This window comes from Trichoplusia ni, chromosome 20 (assembly GCF_003590095.1).
Source record: "Trichoplusia ni isolate ovarian cell line Hi5 chromosome 20, tn1, whole genome shotgun sequence".
In the NCBI taxonomy this organism is placed as follows: Eukaryota; Metazoa; Arthropoda; class Insecta; order Lepidoptera; family Noctuidae; genus Trichoplusia; species Trichoplusia ni.
In genome coordinates, this window is record NC_039497.1 from 1,174,577 (window position 1) to 1,197,002 (window position 22,426).

The window sequence follows — 22,426 nt, forward strand, 5'->3', positions numbered from 1 at the left end:
CTTTAGAAACCTGTCACGGAGCAAAATATTGCACTTAGATTAATAGATAGAATATTTATTATTACACACCACATATCCCCCAAACCTTACGTTAAAACTATCATTCCGTCTTTATCATAATCAAATGAAATATAGAGACAGATAATAAATGCGTCAGCGAAGCATCGTTCTTATTGGTCGTTTATCAATACAGTATGACGGTGGTTGTATCAGTGGTCGACTAACAATGGGCATTGTAGTCGCCGACTTGCACGTGTTGATACAGCAGAGTCCACAGAGTACGACGTATCGGAAACTGTTTCTAGGACCGGAGGGAGATGTGGCCAACGGGAATGCTGTTCCGGTGACGTAATAGAAAGGTTTGCTTCAGATGAAGTGATATGAGGATCGTAAAGTAGTGAAGTGGTGGGATGTGCATGTGGTTAACTCTGTAAGGCCTTTGGGTGGTTTAATCTCGCTAAGCATTGATAATTTCGTGGTGGTCTTGTTTCATGCAGACATTGCTATCTCACAACAATAATGCGACTTTTAATTTTTTGTATTCTTTTTTCATCAATGGCAAACGGTAAAGAAATACATCGTGAGGGAACCTGGATTACAAATATTTAAATCTAACATCGCCAAGCCGCAGTGAGCTGGCGTGATTTAAGGCCCAAAACCTTCCTATGTAGGCTAATATTATAAACCTTGAAAATGGGTCTAAGTATTTGGTTTTCAAATACTCGTGGAGCTCCGGGTATGGTCTATGCGGGAGGAATGTACATAGATATTTAATTTTCATTATCCGATAGTTGATAAATCACATAGATTACATAGATACTTTGGAGAGAAAAGGCTGTTATTGGAAAATGATAACCGGACTAATTGAAGAAATCCAAGCGTGTCATGATGCTTAAATATCTGCCCTTAAAAGGACTCTTGGACACAAAATATTTTATAAACTAGACTAAGAACGCTCGTATTGATGTAAAAACTATTAAAAAGATTTCATAAGTACTGAAACGGGGGAAATGGATACGTGTTCAGAATAGTTTGTGGGTCAGTGGGTGAGTCAGGCTTTATTACGAAAGCAATAAGGTTTTAAATTACTGAACATTTGATACAGATTGTTTTTTTATTGTTTTTCAAGTTACTTATGAATTATAAAATTCTAGAGCTGTTTTTCTATATGTAAAATTCTTACGAACCAAAACACCCAAATTAAGGATGGCTATTTACAAATAGCTTACACAAAAACAGTATTATTTTATATTCATAGCAATTCACCCGAATTTAAATAGGAAATGATCATTTTACTACCTCTTCTAATAAATAAAAACGCAACCAAAACATTCAAATGGAAAAAGCAAACATAATAATAATAACAGTAATTACACAACTGCCTCAAATTGCTCTGATAAATCATGATTTACTCACACATGGTTATATTTATATTACTCATTCTCTTCTCAATGATAACAACACAAAATGTTTGGGCAGCAACGAACATGTTTGATTGACGTCTGTATTAAAATAGTCTCTGTATTTAATACGATTGTTTTCTTCTATTGATACGGTTACTATATATCCTGGTGTTTACATTTTTTTAACTACGCCTAAAAAATATTCGGTGATGCAATGCATGATTATTCTTTCCCCGTATTAAGTGATAATTATTTTGTAATACGCGCATTAAATGTGAGAGAGTCAGCAATCTAACGGCCATACCACTACGCTTTAACTACCAAGAGAATTTAAATAAAAAAAGTATTTATTCAAACGCTCTAAAATTGAGTTGAGTTTAAAGTATTTCAATAAATACTGTGTTCGTATTCTAAAGATTTGTAAAAATATTGTAATGAATCTTTATTACTAGCATCACGTAAGGTGATTAATTGACTCCTTGTTGGAACCTTTCAGAACGAATCCAAGAGCAATAAAAAAATCCTAGTCATCAATTTTAAATTTGAGTTGCAAAATGATAGATATATGAAAATTGGTATGGGTATTCAAAAGAAACAACATTTAAAAACATTTAAAAATCAAGTGTACAACATATTAAAGTTTGCCATTCTAGGGTACCAGAGTATTTTTGTACCAACAGCCACAAGAACCATCCTTCAAAAAACCATCACAATAACAAAAAAACTTGAACAAGTTCTCCAACTAATGTTAAATACAAACAAAAACCATCTTCGGAACTATTACAACGGACACCGCATTGTTTTAACATAACACTAGTACACAAAAAGCTTACTCTGTGAGCTGAAGTACCGTCAGCATGTCAAGCTGATAGACCGATTGAAAAAGTTGTAAATTGTCGATTAAGTGAAGCACCTTCAAGGCTAAAAGCCAATTGTTCCTTTCTCTAATTGCAAACTTTATATAATATATAATATTTTCTGGCGTCTAAGATTTTTACAATCATATCTATGTCTGACTTCCAGACTTTCGTTAAAATACATCAGGAATTCAGATGTAACAACTGCCCATTCGGAGGCCCAAACCAAAAATTCCATCTTCCATTTTCAGTGACATAAACCATGTTTTCTTTTCGTATCAATATTTATTTCGATTTATTTTTTTCAGAACGCTTTGTCAAAGAATCAGAAAATCAGGCTATGTACGTAACAAGAAGAGAAAGAGATATAAAATATGATCATAAGAGAAAACAGTGTTTTGTTTCTCCACATACCCAATGTCGTTGCTATCGGTAGGTATTCAATAGATCGGCACTCCAGCCTGATTCCGATCACGCTTGGCAGCGCGCACGCCCTCGCGGTGTTATTAAACCGCCCACTTCCATTATGTAAGTCACTTTTTAATATTGCTATTGTATATCGAGATTATCTATTGATTTTCAGTTCGGTATTGGTTTTGTTTTCTTTTTTACTGAACAGTTATTGATTTAATATAAAGGGGAAAGAATTGACAGGATTGTATTGCTCTTTGGTTTGATTCGAATTCATCTGTAGTAAATGCTCTAAACCCAGGACAGAGAATCATGGAAGGATTTACGGGTGGTCTTTGGTCGAAGGATAGATAAAAAAGCGTTATCACATGCAAATAAATTTTATCTATAGGTACTATGGTTATTTGGTCACGAAACAAAACAATTTCCGTGCCAATTCGAGACAGATTACGTAATTATGTAAATAGATGTCAATGAAAATCGAAATTAAAGTTAAAGAGCATAAAACAATAATGAAAAAGAAAATCTTATCTCCTTACTAAAAAAAAATATTACGAAAGAATTACAATACTTGGCCGGTTATTATCGCTAGAGCAATCTTTTAGACATTCTTTACATAGACAAGGAAGAGAAAGGAAAAGATAGGGATGTAGAGCGAGGTGTGCCACAGATAATACAATGGAAAAAGATAATGCAATTGTGTCACAGATTGTCATTGAAAAGAAACAAGGACGGAGAATACTGGTCCTTCAGGGTTGGTTGATAAAGTACAATTTAGTATGAATATTTCTTGATGTATAAGTAGGTATTTAAGTCCTTATAGTTTAAATCTATCACAGTTGACGATAACTAACATTTGTTGACTTGGTATGAAATACTTGGATTTCAATTGTTGGAAGGTTGCTGGGCGAATTGTTGAATTCAATTGTAAGTAACTACCTAAGGGACACCAACACAACTTAAAGTAATATTTTTAAAAATGTGGAAGCGGGACAGTGCAATACACAATGTAGAACGGCATATCTTTTCAACACCTGCAATAATATTAATTTAAGACGTGGCGGTAGGAATCCAGCATTATTCTTCTCAGCTTGTAAGATACTATATAGACAAGGGATTTAAAATAGATCAAAAACTACGCTTATTTAAGTCTAACAATAATCAATATTCGCAGTGGTATTATATCGTACCTACCCTTGCTTTCCCATTAACTGAGGCTGACTAAGTACGTACCAGTAAGCAGTAGAGTACTGTGACAAGACAAATTGCTTGATTTAAGACGAATCATAGTATTTACAAATACAGTATCATCATAATATCATTCCATTTCATTGTTTGTTTGCAAATGGCGAGTATTCTTTAGTTTTTGTTGCATTTTTTCTTCGTCGGTAACATCCTGTTTGGGATGTTTTAGCATTGTTGCGATTACATGCGGTTTTAACTTAATTGAGAGTTCGTTTGTTATTGAGATGACTTTGTGATTGTAAATCAGGTGTGGTAATAATTGGTTCTGCTTGTTTATGTGAACTGCAATCATCTTAGTTAATACTTGTCTATACTAATATTATCAAGCTGTAGAGTTTGTTTGCATGCGTTGATATCAGGAATTGCAGTTTTGATTTTTAAAATCATTTCAGTGTTAGATAGTTCAGTTGGAGAGTTAGAGAAGGCTATTGGATACACACTTTATATTATCATTACGCTATCATTAATAGGAGCAGAGCAGTTATGAAATATGTTAAAAAAACGGAAAGAAGGTGCGCGCACCCTAAGAATATTATAAAAAAATCTAACTTATATATTCGGTAGCAAAACTTATTTTACGTTTGTCCAAGTCACTGATGTATTGAGCTGGCCAATGCGTAAAATAGGGTCTAAAACCTCTCAATAGGGTTAGCAAGGCATTTTAGTTCAACAAAATAACCTCATACACGAATTCGAAATACATACATTGCATTGTGAACAGAAACCCCATACATTTTCACCATAACCCAGTGATTAGCGGAGTCGGTGAATGATTTAATCACCCGTATGACTCCGGTCGTTTGGCTTTCACTGGGTTGAGTTTTGAGTGATTTTTAATAACATTTTACTACCAAAAACGGTAAACCGTTGCGTTACGTTACATAAAAGTGGGTGCTACAATACACCGTACGAAAGAATAAAGCATTCAATAGGCATGTATTTAGAACAATATTTATTCGATAAATTATATAATCGAAACGTGTCGTAATTTACGTAGGATATACAATATACAATCTTACACTAAGATATTTATGAATAAATCTAAAAATAGGCATCAAATGTCTAGTCTTTCAGCCACTTCTAATTCAAGTGGAAAATATTTACTGTTAACACTGAGAGATCATTAAAAGATTTCACTTACAATCATGGCGTATTTATTTTCATAACGTTTACTATAAAAACATCCATTGACATTAGAAAACTGGTCATTATACTCATTATTCCATTCAAAACTGAGTTTATTGCGGTTTTCCCATTCATATATATATTATTTACAAGATCATTCACAATATTTACTATAGCGTGTTTGTACTTGGTCAATATAATAGCAATAAACAATAATATAGAAGGTATATTATATTAAACTTATTTTATTTATGTCAAACAAACTTATCGATGCCTTTGACTATCAAAATATATTAATTAAAACCGTTCAAGTGCGACTAGGATTTGTGACACTAAAGACTCCACACAGGTAAAAAAAATCTGTTGTTTTTGATTATCCACAAATCGATTTGATATGAGTAAGGCTAGCTTTAAACGATCCTTAATTATAAGATTTTTTGTTATAGCGGTAACAGAAATACATAATCTGTCAAAAATTAAATTATCTAATGTCTAGCTAACGGTACAACGCGACGGTTCAAAAATTATTTTTTGTAAAAGGATTATCATCATTGATACAAAGGATTTAGTTATCAAATCTCGAATGGAAATCAAAATTTTTTCATTAAACAAGTAAAAAAACATTTAATACTCATTAGTCAGACATGCACTTCTAATGAAGGAACTCAAAGGAGCTAAATCAACTCTGAAAAGAGGCTAGACAAGATGAAGACAAGGCTTTAAATTAAGAAAATGGACGACACTGGACCTGTCCTGTCTGCCGCGATGTAGATAAATCGCTGGCACAGATGCGCCCAGAATTTAGACATGACATAGTATTTAATTAACAACAAAACAAGCGAACAATGTTGGGTGTTGAGCTAGGCTAAGATAGCTATGCAGGAAAACTATATCGTTCTTCAAAAACTGTTAAAGACCCAACATTATTTACAACTAGCTGTTGCCCGCGACTTCGTCCGCGTGGTTAGAAGATATAAGTTAGGATTTTTTGAACGAAAGCCCTCGAAGATTAATTTTTCACAAGAAGTTTTTTTTTTAATTTGAACCATTAGTTTCGGAGATTAGCGCGTTCAAACAAACAAACGAACAAACTCTTCAGCTTTATATATTAGTATAGATATGGTACATTAAAGAAATTTTAGCCTAAAATATACGGTCCATAGCTAGGCACAGGATTGGGTTTTCTAAAGATGTTTTATCTCTTCGTCTTTAAGAGTATTAATAAAAACATTTGTTTTATAATTTATTCTTTATGCTGTAATATTTGGTATAGCCTGATTCTAGTGGTTGTTAAAAGACCATGGAAAAAGGAAACCAGGGTAATCCCTCAGCATGACATGTATTGATAAACTTACACATTTCAACCAGACAACGTTGTTTATGTATAAATATGAAGTACATAAACCCATACAACGCATTGTTTAGTATTCGATCTAATGACAGTTATTCGACCAAAACATCAACTCATATACACAGGAAATGAACAAGTGACTACACGCCTATGTGTGAGAGAGACGGGATGTATCCACCTCTCTGTTCCACAATATCAGCTGTTCGCTGTAATTGCACCTGTTTTTGCTCGACCTTCAAAATGATGGACCGACGTATCGTGGCATTATTTGTTTTTTAAAATTTGCGAATATTTTGGTTTGTAATAAAACCTCATTGGTTTAAGTCTGCGGGTAATAAAACTAGAGCCTTGAAGGCATGAATGAAACGTGTCAATTGTTAGGAAGACAAATGCTTGCGTTATGTAGGTCGTGAACAATGATTCTTCATCTTACTACACCTGCTTTAGTTTAATACTATTGTTTGTTTACAATTTTAAAGCTATTTCTGCAATTTTCACATTTACATCTACATACACACTGTCTTGACAAGGACTCTTCATTAACTCTGTTCTTTTAAGTTCTAACCTATAGGTAATTACTTAGAAAATACGTTACTTTAAATGTGAATACGTGTTATAACTACTGCTAAAATTCTTTAAAGTTACTCCAAATCCATCCAATAATCCGGACAAGTTTTGTGCGAAAGAAGTCTAAGACATGTCTATAGTAAACAGTCTAATAAAAAACAGTTTTCAGAGACTTGAGAAAAGGAAAATTAGTTGTGTACAAATCTGTCATCACTGACTTTGATAACACCTTTAACACACAAGATACCTGTGTTTATTTACACTAACATTCAAGAATTACTACTGAATTCACACAGAGAATGTGAATTGTAATTACGGAGATACGGCGCCGCGCAGATAAGATAAATTGACAACATTTGTCAATGATAGCATAACATTTAGCGTTAAATGCAGGTTATTTATACGTCTTGCTACGATTTGTGGCCTATTAATTTTGAGAATTCATGACGACATAAAATTCACAGATCACATTCACTAGTTCGACTCGCAACCCCGCCACCGCCTTAGATCATGATTGGACTCCGGTTGGGTTGAAAACTAGTCGGACGATCCCGATAGATAGGCACCTCAATTCACCTCATTAAAGCTATTGTAGGAATATATTTTTTTTGTTAAATTGTGGATAACAGACAGTTGAATATACTGAATGAAAATAAACACCAAAATTGTATAATTTCTTTGTTTGAATAAAGCAAATCTTGATCAAAATTCATTGAACAAAAACACAAACCTTAGCAGATAAGACTAGGTTACAAACTCGCGTGAAAGTATGTGTCATTGGATACCCACATTACGCCATAAAAATGTAGTACGCAATTACATAAAAAAAATATATTTAGATAATATTATCAGTGATAAGCGTCTATACTACGGATAAAGTGTGTTTTATTGAACTAGTTAAATTAATTATTAAGGAAGATTAGAGCTCCGCTTGCAGATAAACAGAGATCAAGGAGAAATGAATTGTGCGACAGTTTTAAGAGGAAAACTTACTCCCCAGTTGGTATCACATTGAACAGGAAAATGGAAGCGAAAAGTGAAATGAAGGTACTATTCTAAAAACTTCCCCCTATTATATTATAGACAGTTATAGTTAAGAATATTCCTTAGTTGTGTGTTAAGTGAACTACTGAACAAGACAAGTAGCTAGTGGATCATTCAGTAATAGTTGTGGAGGTATCACCGCGAGTCATTCAAGGCGAAATCGGGAGCTGAACTAAGTACAACGACTGGGGACTAGCCCAAACACACTCTTGGTTTGGATGGATATTAGCTAGATTATTAGGAAAATGGTGCTAATTGAAATAGCAGCAATAGCCCAGTAACGGAAAGGATTGTTGTTTCCTTTGAACTGTTGCAACAATTACTTGAAGAACTTGTGGTCATCATCATCATCCTAGTCTTCTCCGGACTATGTTTGGGTCAGCTTGAAAGGAGTTACCCGTAACGACTGTCAAAGGTGTATGAATAACAGCTAGGGCCCACAACCCTACCTTTCGAAACAAGGAGGAACTCTTTATGGCACAGATGGTCACCTATCCACGGACCGTATCAAGGGTACCTTAACCTGTGATCGATCATCTTGTGCACTTGTAGTCTAGGAGTTCCTCCCTAGAGCTTGAAGAGCTAGATACACCAGATTATTATACTACAGTTCAATATAAATGTTTTAAACCTCCTCAGCAATAAATAACCGGTTCCCAAAGACCAGTTAAAGTTTGTCGCTTCTCATTGTGTCAATTAGATTAGAACGTTAATTGGATACGAAATTCTTATGCGAAGCCAAACAACTTGCTATGGAAGTACTTTCTGACTTTTTATCGCATGTATTTCAAGTACGTAGCATTCAAATTCATTTATAATGTCATAGTTCTAAAGGCTGTATAAAAGTATTTGTTTGATTAATGCAATTTTGCCGTCACAAATGATATCTGATGATATATTAAAGATTATCAGGGTTTATACGTTGAATGACTTTACAGGTACGTCACTAGTGCATATTTAGAATGAAGCCAAACCTGTCATCCGATTTAGGAGAAGCCGCGAAGAAATCACAAAACAACACCTTTCGGAACATTATCTAGACCACACTATCAATCATGATAAAAAACAAAACAAATTAAAAAACAATCACTGTAGCACAACACTGGCTAAAAACAAACACATCACAAAGAAGGTTATAATTTTCACTGCATCCACGAAAATTTATACTATAAACGAAAATTCAAATTAGGAACGGGCGTACGTGAGGTTGGTACCGCGGTGACTAATTGCCAGAGCACAGATAACACGCTGATAAACAAAATGAGCCAATAGGTGGGTGTCTATGGAATGACGTCACACGCTAATGTAATTTTGCCGGGATTTTTTCTCTAACATGCTTGTCCTATTGATTTTTCTCGACGGTATTGTTTTGAAGTGAGGTTGTGTTGTGTGACTGTTATAATTATAATTCGATTAGTGGATGATGAGCGATGCGGATTTTATTGAAACTAAGTCAAGGCAAAGCCTTTGATCCACTGTTTACAAATAAAACATTCAATAATAATAATAAAAGTGATAAAAATATTTTTTTTCCTTCTATTTCAAGAAACCTGAGTTTAGAATAGAAAAAAAGAACGTACTTTACGTTTTGATTAATAATCATGCAATTGCAATGACGCGATTTAATTGCACGGTAACCTACTTAGATAGCGCTGAAGGTTTTAAAAACTTAAGGTTTAGAATTTCTTTAAAAACAAGGATAATTGACGCTAGACCAGAATGCATAGGACATTAGTATGCTTTTTCATCAAACCTTGAGATATACAAAATATATCCGATTGTCTGTATAGGCAAGCTGTATACAGTCACAACTCACAAGACATTTGGCAAAAAAACTTAATTTTCATTCTTCATTTCGCTTTGGATGATAAGAACATAAGTAAATACCAATATTTATTTATAGCTCCTTTCATTTTCATAGAATTCCGATTAAAAAGACCACGACTAATAAGCGTCGGTAATTTATATAAAGAGTATTTAGATTTAAATAGTTTCTGCTTCGCTTTTCAAATAAGTAGTTTTACTTTTATGAAAGAAGAACTTGTGTGCCAGTGCCCAGTAGATTTTTTTTAAGAAAATGCATGCGTTCGACGAATAAAGACCATGTTAGACGATCATTCTAATTTAGAACTGTCACATATATCTGCATAACTCTGTATCAGTTTTTAATTCCACGTCACCAATGACGACATGTACGTCATCAACGTGACGTCACAGAAACGTAGTCGACACTTACAGTGGACCATCTAATTGTCCCTCACGCTTCGTGAAAGTCGAAAGCATAGTACAGTACACCGCGCATTCAAGTCCATAAACACAGTCTTTATACCAAGGAGATAAAGTTGGTTTTTGAAGTCCGTTATAAGAAAGTTTAGAGATATGTTGTACAAATTACAAATTCACCGCGTGTCTCGAACAATTGGCGGGATCGTGAACTTGGCGCCTTATCAATGCTGGCACGATACGATACACTTTTACTAGAAATGGGAATTAGATAGTTGTTGCATACATTCACGGAGTTTTGCTATTGTAGTTGAATAATTAATGTCTATTGCTTAATCTGGAACGTGATCAACATAAGATTGACAAAAGTAGATAGGTGTCTAGTAGGTTAATCAGTTTATTTTTTAGCAATAGAGCCTAAGGCGAAGCTACCACTTACTGATAACTGTTAAGAGAAATATCTCAGTAATATTATTTTGTAACCAAAGAGTAGAGCATTTACTGAAGATCATTTATTTTATAATGTTAATCACACACCTACTACCTAATAGGTTAAGTTTAACTTCTTCAGTCCAGAATTGTATCCCAGATTAAAACATAGTTAAATGCATTAGAGTATATTAGATTACGTTAATCGTTCGTAATCGCTTCTCATCAAGAGCTTATCGTCCAGGTTCATGTAACAGTAACTTAATAGCCAAGGATTTATTAGAAGTGTCACCAAAGCCTTTTTAATTTGTCGGATTTCATCAAGCGGACATTTGACAAAGAAAAATTTGTAGATTAAAAACATCTCAAAACCCAAGCTTTTAAATGTCAATTCACATTATACCAATATCGGTCGGTAAATTGGACTGAAGCTACCCTGAAAATTTCAGGCTGCTAGCTTTTAGGGCAGTGCCTCAAAATTGAGTTGCAAAAATCCAACTGGAACGACAAACAAACAAACAAGAAAAGTATAAAAGCTTGTGAAAATCTAATTAGTCCGTCAATAGATTTCCAAATAATTGTACATACAACATTAAACTTACTACTATTAGCACTTACTTAAATCTAATTACTACAATGTAACGGCACAAAAAACAAAAATTAACCCTACCAATCCTAAAAGCAGAGTGACAAACAAAATCGCACGCAAATCGAACCGCACTCAAATCGACATCGAATCCAAACCAATTTTTCACCGTCATCTGCAGTCACACACAGACATGCCAATGCCAATACAATCAATGGCGTTGAATGGCATCGTTTGGCACACCTCGCCAGTCGGGCGTGACGTGTGACGCGTGGGAAGTTGCCAGGCACAATGGGATATGCTATTGTATGGACACATCAATCTAGTTGCAGCATGCTGATCTGACCGAAATTTCTTGAATTATTTAAATGAAGATATGTTTTCCTTATGGTTAACCACCCTTCGTGAGCTGGTTTTTTGATATTGTGTTTATTGGAATAACGAGAATTTTATTGTAATTAAAAAAATGATTTGAGATCTGAAACTAGTTTAAACAGACATTCCATTTAGGTGAATAATACTCCTAGTCAGATATTTAAAATTTGAAAGGCCTTGAATAGAAGTACAAGTACAAGAAAGTTGTTAAGAGTACATGTAAAAATATCAAATATTCCACTCAACGTTGATAACTCAGCTTTCATCACAAATACGTAGTTTTTCCCTCATACTCAATAAGGCAAAGAAACAGATTGAGCACAAAGATATGTAGGTAATCAATTGTCTCAGAAAATATGTCGTTTGATGATTGTTATTGAATTCCCGCGAATCTCCGATAATGATTGATCCAATGGAGATGTTTCGCGGAACTGAAGTAAGATGTCAAGCTCAGTGATTGTTCCCTTTGGAGAAGTCTGTGTGGTGAGCCGGCTGGTGGGGGCGTAACCATGGTTACCAGGAATCGAGGCTGCCATTGTGAATCGGGACAACTTATGAATAAAAAGTATGGAGGTAAACCGGCTGAAGATAGTATGGTAGGAGAGTATGGGTGAAATAGATTTAATAAAAAATAGAACCTCGATATGGAGGTCAACCAACTTAAGGTATGGAAGAACAGCACTGGTGAAATAGATTTGCGACAAGAAAATAAAAAAATCGTCTTTTTTACACTTATTTTAAATCAACCTGTCTGATTTTACAAAAAAGCCACAAAGTTCTACATAAATTAGTTTTTTACCTAAAAGAAGTCAAAATTTAGGATAAGCACCACAAATAAATCTGTCGACATGAATAAAACAATGGTTATACAAGCTCCACAAAATGAAATTAGACACATTGACCTTTAGACACCGGCCGGTATTTTAATAGGTTTCTATTTTAATAAGGCCGACGTATTACCAGTTTAAGATTAATGATTTTATTCCGTAATTATACGGATGGTATTTCTTTATTGAATTTAGGTGATGGTGCTGTTCTGTTAGATGATGCAACGGCTTATTGGCGTGTATTTATCGGGTTTGCCCGACTACTTCCTTAAGGACTCCGGTTGGTTCCGAAACTAGTTGAAAAATGAATCCTCACGAAAGTTACTAAAAACTGTTCTGTTCAAAGTTTGTTTTAATTTTTCGGCAGATTGCCGCAGTTGGCCTCGAGGGAAACCCTGACTGGTTCACCGGACTGAGTTGGGGAAACTATGCAAGCTTGCAGTCAGAAAGTTTTGTTTTCACCTGACAGACAAGCAAGGTTCCGAGTTTTAAATTTGTGCATGATTTTGCTAAACAAAAGTCCTATGTTTTTTGCACGGATAGTCGAGTTGAGGACACCATGGGTAACCCACTGAGCGCGACGTGTCGTGGTTTCGATCTACGGATGCTTGTCTAATGTTTCGGTGATTTTACTTGAATGTTAGTGAAGTCCCCACGACACAAGGATTAAATTAATTATGCGAGAGACTTAAGAGTTTTTACTAGAGCGTCTGAACTAATTCTATACCATTCCAAAGTTATACCAATGAAATCAGCTGTGAAATCATCACAGACAGGCACTCTTTATCTTTTATAATATTAGTATGGATAAAAACGGTTAGTTCGTCTACCTGTGACAAGGGAAGTAGGGTCGGGATGGTAGCCGGTAGCCACCTGACGCAGTTGTCCGTATTATTAGATACAGGGGGAGCTAAAACTGTATGTATGTATATATGTTGTGTAAAGTGGTGGATGGTGTAAATGGAGTTACACTGTGTTTAGGATTCAGAAGTGTCTGGGAAGATGTAATTTTGGTAAAATACATGATGAAGCGGTAGTTCTGTGATGAACCACCGAAAAAGCGTAAAACAATGAGATTTTTTTAGGAATTTTAAAGCTTAAAATGTCTAACTTAAACCTCCTATTTCCAATAGGTTGTTTTTCCAGTCGCTTAAAGAAAAGAGTACAAATAAGCATTTGGAGAAGTTCAAAGCAATCCAAACAACTCAGTACTTTAATCTCAACCCCATAGAGCTCTATATCCCTTACAGCTTCGACTTCTTAGTACATAATACCTATGTTTCAGCCATTATTATTCGTATGAACAAGATAAACAAGGCGTAGTATATCAGCTGTTGACACAAACATTTCGGTTACATCACACTTGCTTACTCCGGCTTACGGCTGCATAGTAAATTGGATACGCAAAACAACGTCAATATTGTGACAGGTCTGTAGGTATGCTAGAACGTATCTAGGTATATTGAAGACTTAATAATAATAATGTACGAAGTAGTAAATAGTACCTAGATAGGAGGTATATTCAGGATGAAATGTGATGGCTAAGGTGTCAGTTGCATGGTTATTCGTATTGCGCAGTTATTGTTGTTTTAATGTTTAATGTTAAAAGTTAGTAGCTTCTTGAAGAAAAGCTGGTCTTAGGACTCGCGAAATTGAAGGTAAAAAAAAAAACAAAAAACTAGTAACTTCATTTTTTTTCGTACGTGTCTTTAGCTATCGCGGTCTAAATAACAGAACGGTCACCGACAGATTGACAGGCAGCGGACTGATTCCGTTTTTACCTGGAACATCACTAAATCGTTGCTTATTTATTAATTTGCCATTACACCAAAGAAAATGCCATTATGATATTACGCTTGCAAAAATTTAACTAAAAGCCGATGACAAATACTAAATAATGACAAATCTGCCAGCACAACGGCCAGCAGGGTTTCGTGTGGACAGCGGGGTCAGGTGACGCAGCCAGCCTGCAGCATGGTAACCAGACACGGTTCTCACGAGTCGGCTTCGCGTCGAGATGATGCGAGAGGAATGCCAGACACACATGTTAAAGAGTACCTATCTTGCTGTGATAATGATTTTTGATCAAAATACTACAGTTAAAAGTTATACATTCAGCTAAAGTGGAGGTAGTAGGAGTAATGTGTTATAATATACTAAAAATAGACTCTCGCCTCAAGGCATTGAATCCTTGTGTAGCTGGCTTTTCACAAACATTCAAGTCACATGCACAAAGATACCCAGACTCAGGACAATTATTAGATCACGCTAAAGATTGTCCGAATAGGGATCGAATCCGCGACACGTCGCTCTCAGTGAGTTTGGCTTGGTTACCTCCACCACTCAGGTATCTATCTGTGCAGTCGAATACTTAATATACTACAAAATTTAGAGACTAAAACTTTATTTGCAACAAAACCTACAAAATTATTCATGAATTCACAAAAAAAATCTTCAACAGACATTTATTATAACGTCGTAATGTTTCGAAACAATAGCTCATAGCTTCATAGCGGCCAGTTTAGAAAGTACTCGAATTAATTCTACAAACACATTCACTTTCCTCCCATCTGCGCTTGCGCATCTAACGCTAATTATTACGTATATCTATATCCACGAGAGTCATTTTCTCTGCGGTGAATAAATTATCACGTACTTAAACTTCAAACAAGTATGGATAAGTATGTGATTATCATTTGTTTTTAATATCTGCATATTCTGCATCTTTATCTATCATCTCTATTTATAATTTTTTTTTTGTTAAATAAATGGTGCTTAGGAACTTATTGACTGGTAAATTGCTACGACTGGTTTGCCTCATTGGTCTATACTGTGAAAAACCTAAAAGCCGTGGCCAAAATTTGTTCGATGCCCAGATATTAAAAAAAAATGTACAAGATTTTTTTTTTGGCTAATGCCAATTGCGTTTGAAAACACTTTTTTATTTATTATTCTTAAGTATATACTCTTAATGTTGATTAGCAGCTTATATTTAAACATTAGATATTTAATAATAACACCACGAATCCGTCTTGTATACTATAAAATTGTTTATTTAAATATTTAAACATCCCTTTTATAAATATTATTGTTCGGGAGCTCATGTTTGGGCATTCAATAGGCTTGTTATAATAGACTGTGTTTGTTTCAGATGTTCTGTTTTAATTATGCTTTTATATGTTATGATAAACAAATACTATTAACTTTTGATAATACTTTTGAGCTAAAATCTAACACTAATTATTGACGGATACATCTACATGAGTGTTTAGGCCACAACACTAAGTCCATTGTGCTCGATGTGTCGCAGTCTTTCCAAGGCGTAAGACAAACTTTTAAGCAATCCACGAATGTTTGCTAAGAGTCTGGTAGACATAAATGTTTATAAAACACTCCGCGAAATAAGTGTTAAATAAATGCATTTTGGTCCCACCCGGGATTCAAATCTGACCCAAGACAAGACCTGGCACTCGCGCTTGTCACAATAGCTTGTTTACTTCAATGCAGACTCTATTTCTTTAAATACTTATTTTATAATATATCATTCTAAATTATGAAGGTTATCATAATAAAAACTCGTTCCACATGATCTCCTTTCGTACCTACATTAAAACAACACATGAGTATGTAAGAGGAGTCGAGTTCATTATAATTATCATTCAAGGGAATAATTAAAAGCAAAATTAATTCGTATGTTTGTAATTTCATAACATCATTAAGGCTAATAGGGTAGTTTTGTAACATAAATCTGTAACCTGTACCGAGAACTCTTAAAAGACTTTTATTGTGAAAGCGAGATAGAACTTAGGCAGCGGTGGCACCGTCTTGCTTGCACGACAGATTATATTTTATAAGTTCAACGTTCAATGTCAAAATCAAAAGTTTTCATTTCAAGTAGGCCGTTTTCCAGGCACTTTCAAAATGTTATAATGGTGACTCTAGTTGCGCGGTTCCAAAGTAAAATTTTGCCTTTGATTTTGAAGATCAACGTTCAATGTCGTTTTCTGAGATCCTAAGCTACATGGGTACTTTTGACATCCTTGGTGTCACAGGATCAATACCCAACCCCAAATACCATACAGAATTCCTCTCAAGAGCTCCGTAATAAAGTCGCAACTAATATTAAAAGCAGACAAACATAAAAACTTGAAGAATAATGAGCCACGTTGCGTACAAACTTGGCTAATATAAAGGGGTTGCGATAAATAACACGGGACGCTTAAAAAACTGTTATTAAGGCGACGTCGCCTTAAATATTCTTGGCATTACTCAGGATTAGGGCTGTGACTTGTGACTTCTTATCTTGTGTAATTTTGAGGTTATGAGGAAAAAACTGCTTAAAAAATGTGTTAGTAGGTATATAATTATGGTACAAAGATTAAGTTAAGATTTCTATAAGTATTTTAATTGTGTACCAAGCTTAAATTATTTGACAAGACTAGCGCTGTCTAGATTTCGGCAGGACATTAAAAAAATATTTGAGAAATTATTGAATCTCCTGCTAGTAAGGAAATAGTAATTTTATTCATAAAACTAATTTTCTGGTATACAATCTTTGCACACCACAGAATACATATCAGCTCCATCAAATAATAACCAAATCGCGTACAATATTAAAAAAAAATAGAAAAAGATTAAATAACTTTTTTTTAAGTCTGTATTAGACAACCCTACAGCGAGACAGATTAGGCAGCGTTCAGGAACGCTACAAACAGCTCTTATCGGTCGTCTACGGGATACTTGACTTATTACTCACTTAGTTTGTTTTACCTTGCGTCTAGTGTACCGGGGCTCTTACGACACGGTCTATTAGGGATATTACTGGACAGGGGTCACCAACATTTATCGATGTGATTTTGGAAGATATCTCTTGTGTTCGCCTTATTTATGGGAGCTTTGATATAAATATAGATATTTGCATTTATATAGCAATAAAGATATTTGAATTTGAATATGAATAAATGACTGATTAATTGGCAACATTTTTCTTCTGTTTTTCGGTTTAAAGTGTGAAAAATGTGACAAACAGTTTTAACTTCTTAAAGATAGAAAAATATATGTGGTACTTCGTATCTTCGTTAAGATAGAAAATTAGATGTAGGTAGGCTTTGACAAAAGGAAAAAAAGGTTTTTTTCTGCTCTCTAAGAAAGTCATTAGTAGGTACAATGACACTCTGATTAGTAAGCTTATATTCACAACATTAGTGTTTCTGAAGTTATCTACCATATACTTAATTTCAATAAGTAGTCTTACAAAACCTGTTTATGCTTTAAGTGTCTACCTAAGAATTTCAGGTAGTTCGCAGCTGTTTAGCTCACCTTTGTTTTGGGATTAGTCATCTAGTCTCTAATATTACTACGAAATATAGTCTTTGAAGATATAATACATAACTTAATTTCTCTATTTAAAGTGAGACCTGTTAATACCCTATAAATCAAGAAGTGGCCATTTTCCTACATTTATAAGGAACCCAACAGCGCATGCGGCAAGTAAGACCATAACATTAACAATCACAATTCAAACGCCAGATAATCCGAAAAAACAATAAAATAACAAAAAAAGAGGTTGAAACACGTGGATGTAGATCCCGGACGAAATTCCCACGAAATATTTGGCATGACAAACAAAAGAGGTTCACTCAAATATAAATACAGTTCGAATTTCGAATGCCGAACGTTTCTGGACGTTGAAAAAATGCAGGTAACAAATTATGGGTGACGTAAGCGGGAACTTCCTTTTTTGTTACGTTTAAGAGGCTAAGGAAATTGTTGTTGAGGTAATTATTTTATTTTTAAATGTAGTTAGAATCTTTTGTTGTTTCTTTACTTAATAATGGAATTATGGCCTCATCTATTTTGATTTTTGAGTTCTATCTTGACTAATAAGTAAATAGCTAACAAAAAGAATCAAAATAATTATTATTTACATCATACCAGACATTTGAACAACGATAGAAATATTACATAACATGTATTCAATACTCGTTGCAATAACTAACCGTAAACGCATTCTTACGCAACACTGGCACATGAGTAAAAAAACGTTCCAAATTTAAAAACTCCCACGATTTTATAATTAAAGTGCCATAGAGAAAATTATGTTCGGTTTTATTTCAAACTATAATTTCAATTCTTGTACAAAATGGCGGGCACGCGATCTCGGGTGCATCGGGCTCTTAATGGGAATGGGTATTAGAGAAAATACCATAAATTCTATCCGACACGGCTTTGGGGTACCGTTCATGTTACTTCTTATTTAAATAAGCCCCTTATGGGATTAAATCTAAGCTTACTTGATATTCCAGGAGATTTTCTACTTAGAAGATTATTAAATCATCCTTTGTGTGGTGTATTTATTTTTTTAAGCCATTCGTTGATAAGGGGCTCTCTATGAAATTAACAAGGCAATAAATTAGTATAAGATTTACTTGCAGAAAGTATCAAATATCTTATGGAAAAACTAAACAGCCATTTTTAACTTAAATTATAATTGCAACTCTCATATAAGTACCATTTTAATTTTCAAAACTGCAGCATTCAACAGAAATGTTGAATGGTCATTCAACATTTCTTGTTATTTACTCAAAAAGTGACCTCTCCATTTCAAACCTACAGATTAAAGAAAAGAGTTCCAACAACGTTTGTCTATGGAACCATCTGACACTTTTATGAAAAATCGTTAATAAACCTTCTTTACCAGATTCCACGGCTGTCCAGAGCTCGTGACCAACGACTGACAGGGAATGCTTAGAAAATTATTATAAACGTCAGATAGATTTTATATAATACCGCTTGAAAATGTTGCTGGTAGTACTATCATTCTGTAATAAGATTATTAAGGCATTAATACTATCTCTCTTTGTTTATTTGATTCCTTTTGATGTGAAGACCACATGTCCTTATGGTTAAGAAAAATAATTTCATTAAATTATCTTCCATTCTTTATAGACAAGTTTTGCGTTTAAACAATAGAAATTATAATTATTAATTAATAATTATAGGTTATGTATAATGCATCATGTTTCTTGTGAGATGACGGCCGATAGAAAGAAGAAGAAGACATGTTGTACCGAACCCAAATAAATATAATTGGGATGAGGGCAGGGAAAAGATGCTGATTAAGTATAATGCATATTTGGGAAGAAGTTCGAAGAATTTAGCTATAAAGATAGATTAGACATCCAAAAGAGAAGAGTGATGTGTGTTGTGAATCTAGACACCGACAACTGAAGTGATGACAATAGTGTTGTAGCCTCTTTTCAAGTCCAGACTAAGTCACTAACATCACTAATCTCCCGAAACTAACCAATATGATAGGAGCCGCCGTATTGACACACCAAACACCAATATTTCACCAACATATCAAATGTACATAACTTATTGAAAGCAAATACACGACAATGGCGTTATCATAAAAAAACCAATACACTTCCAGCAATCTGTTTAAACTTTAAAGTTTAGATAACGATATTTGTTAGTTACCTGACAAAAAACGAGGTAACTTAAGTAAGGTTTAAGTAGACACTGATTTAGATGGTTTAGTAGTTATTTACTCAAAGTAAGTGTTGCTAATGGTTTAGTTAAAACTTGTTTCTGTTTTAAGTACTTTCGTACAAGTGAAATGTGTTACATTCTTTGTCACTTTTCGGAATTCGATTTTAGATAGTTCCCATATCGTTATAAAATGTAACGGTTTACTCACGCGTATGTATCGGAAGTGAACGACTAGTTTCGGATCCTACCGGAGTCCTTAATCATGAGCAGACGCGGCGGGATCCCATATCATTACATTGTTTTTTTTTTTTTTTTTAATGTATGATTATCTTCAGTGATAAAGTTATAACAAACCTCACTATTTAGTTGTAACCTGAAGTTCACAATTTGTTTTACAGCTTTTTTATCAAGGCAAGTCGCAACAAACAGATGAAGATCCTTTGAAGCTCTCACATCAAGCTTCAATTTTACGTTTCTAATTTTTCAATTATCCAACACAAAACAAGACAGACGACAATATCCGTTTTATTATATATTATACACGAAACGGCATCCATAACAGTCGTTTCCACAAAGGAAATTTGTATCAAAACTTGTCATTGTTCGAGCCTTCGCTGTGACGACGTTTCTTAAGAGAATCGCTTCGTTTTCATAACTCCGCGTCGGCATTCGGGGTGCTGTGTTAAGCAAAATGAATTTTACGTTTATGAGGATAAAGTTGATTATGTTTTGAGGTGTTTGTGAAGATAGGTCGTTGTAGAACGAAGGTGCTAGACAATGGGAGTGCTCAGTATTCAAGCGTTGTGCATGTTTCCCGCGATGTCACGTTAATATTCGAATAAGGTATCGGATTATGGCCAAGGAATTCGGATACGCATCGTAAACGATTTTAAACGATGTTTTAACTGACACCGGTGTGTTTGGAGCGGTTTTTCGCGGGTCTACAGGGCTGGGTTATTAGGTAACAGGGTAATGTTCTGAAGGCAATATTGTGACATAATATGTGGCCGTTATTATCAATTTCATTTTCGGATGCAAAAGGGATCCTCGTTGGTTTTATGAATATCATTATGCTTATATTTGTTGGATGATACGCGAGTTTTTACCAACCGCACCGATATTTTCTCATGTGTCGTGGGTGCGTTTTATAAGCATGCTATACTATTTATGTATGGCCCATTAACGAGAAGGGATATTCAAAAGCACGCCACTTTTTTCACTTGGTAAATAAACAGCAGCGTCTCTCCTTGCTATGTATTTTCCCAAATTGAACTCAATTTGACGAATTCAGAAAACTTGAGAAAACCGACATAAAACATTCGAAATTTGTCCAAAAAATCTTTCATAAATTTTTCCAGAGTCGTTGGCTATTCACACCAGATCTTCAAAAACCTACCAACAATCAACATTGTCTTACATTAAAAACAAAATACAAAACGACACGTTACAATAACAATTTCTTTACAATATACCGTCACGTAAAGTGACTATTGAATATAAACACCGCGCTAATTGTTAAGGTCCAGTTTCACCATACTCTGTTAAATATTTAACGGTCTGTTAAGACAGATAACGGACTGTTAAAGTTATCGAGTGTCCCACCACGACTAAACGTCTGTTAACTTCGCTTAACAAGGCATTAAATCTAATCACCGGTCAAGACGTCTGTTAGACACTAACAGATTGTCAAAGTCACGTCAAAATCGACGCTGCATATAATTTTATTTTTGCAAATAACATTTTAGAAAATTTAGATTGCTTAGATGGAATTGTACGACGTCCCAGAATTTTTAAAGATCGTCATTGCTATTTCGAAGAATACGATGATGTCGATTTTTGTACCAGGTTTCGTTTATCAAAAGATATGACCCTTGATATTCTCCAGTTGATCGAAGATAAATTAGAATATCCATCAGATCGGTAAGTCGTCTATTAATTAATTAAGACCATCATGTACGTTATGAAATGCAAGAAATCATTGAGTAGTATTTTTATGCACTTATAAAACCCATCTTATCATGTGTGATATTTTGATTATATCCACCTACAACCTTATAACTTCACGAACACAGATTTACATAATACAGGTAAGATTTATGAGGCTTATTCAATACATGAATGTTTTATAAAATTAATCATTTATTTTGTTTCAGAAACGAATCAATTTCACCCATAAATCAGCTTCTTTTGACTTTGAGATACTATGCGACTGGCTCCCAACAAATATCAGTTGGTGATTATTGCGGTATAAGTAAATCGTCATCTCACAGAATCATACACAGAGTCACTGCTGCAATAGCCTCATTAAGCCGCAATTGTATCAAGTTCCCAGACACAGTGGAAGAGATAAGGAAAACTCAGTTGAATTTTTATAATATTGCAAATTTCCAAAAGCTTTGGGTGCTCTAGATTGTACACATGTACGGATTCGTTCCCCTGGTGGGGTAAATGCAGAATATTTTAGGAACCGGAAAGGCTACATGTCCATA

At 34.5% G+C, this 22,426-nt stretch overlaps 1 protein-coding gene across 6 annotated transcripts in view; it reads right to left on the reverse strand.

Annotated features, from left to right (window-relative positions):
- LOC113503731 (MAGUK p55 subfamily member 5-like) overlaps positions 1–22,426 on the reverse strand; it is a 142,078-nt gene that overhangs the window by 77,943 nt on the left and 41,709 nt on the right. The window contains exon 1 of one of the 6 annotated variants that reach the window (XM_026885810.1): positions 8,978–9,526. The exons of the other annotated variants lie outside the window; for them this stretch is intronic. Coding sequence (XP_026741611.1) covers positions 8,978–9,036 — 59 coding nt within the window. The 5' untranslated portion in view covers positions 9,037–9,526. Of the gene's footprint in view, positions 1–8,977; positions 9,527–22,426 lie in introns of those variants that run through there. 6 annotated transcript variants of the gene reach the window in all.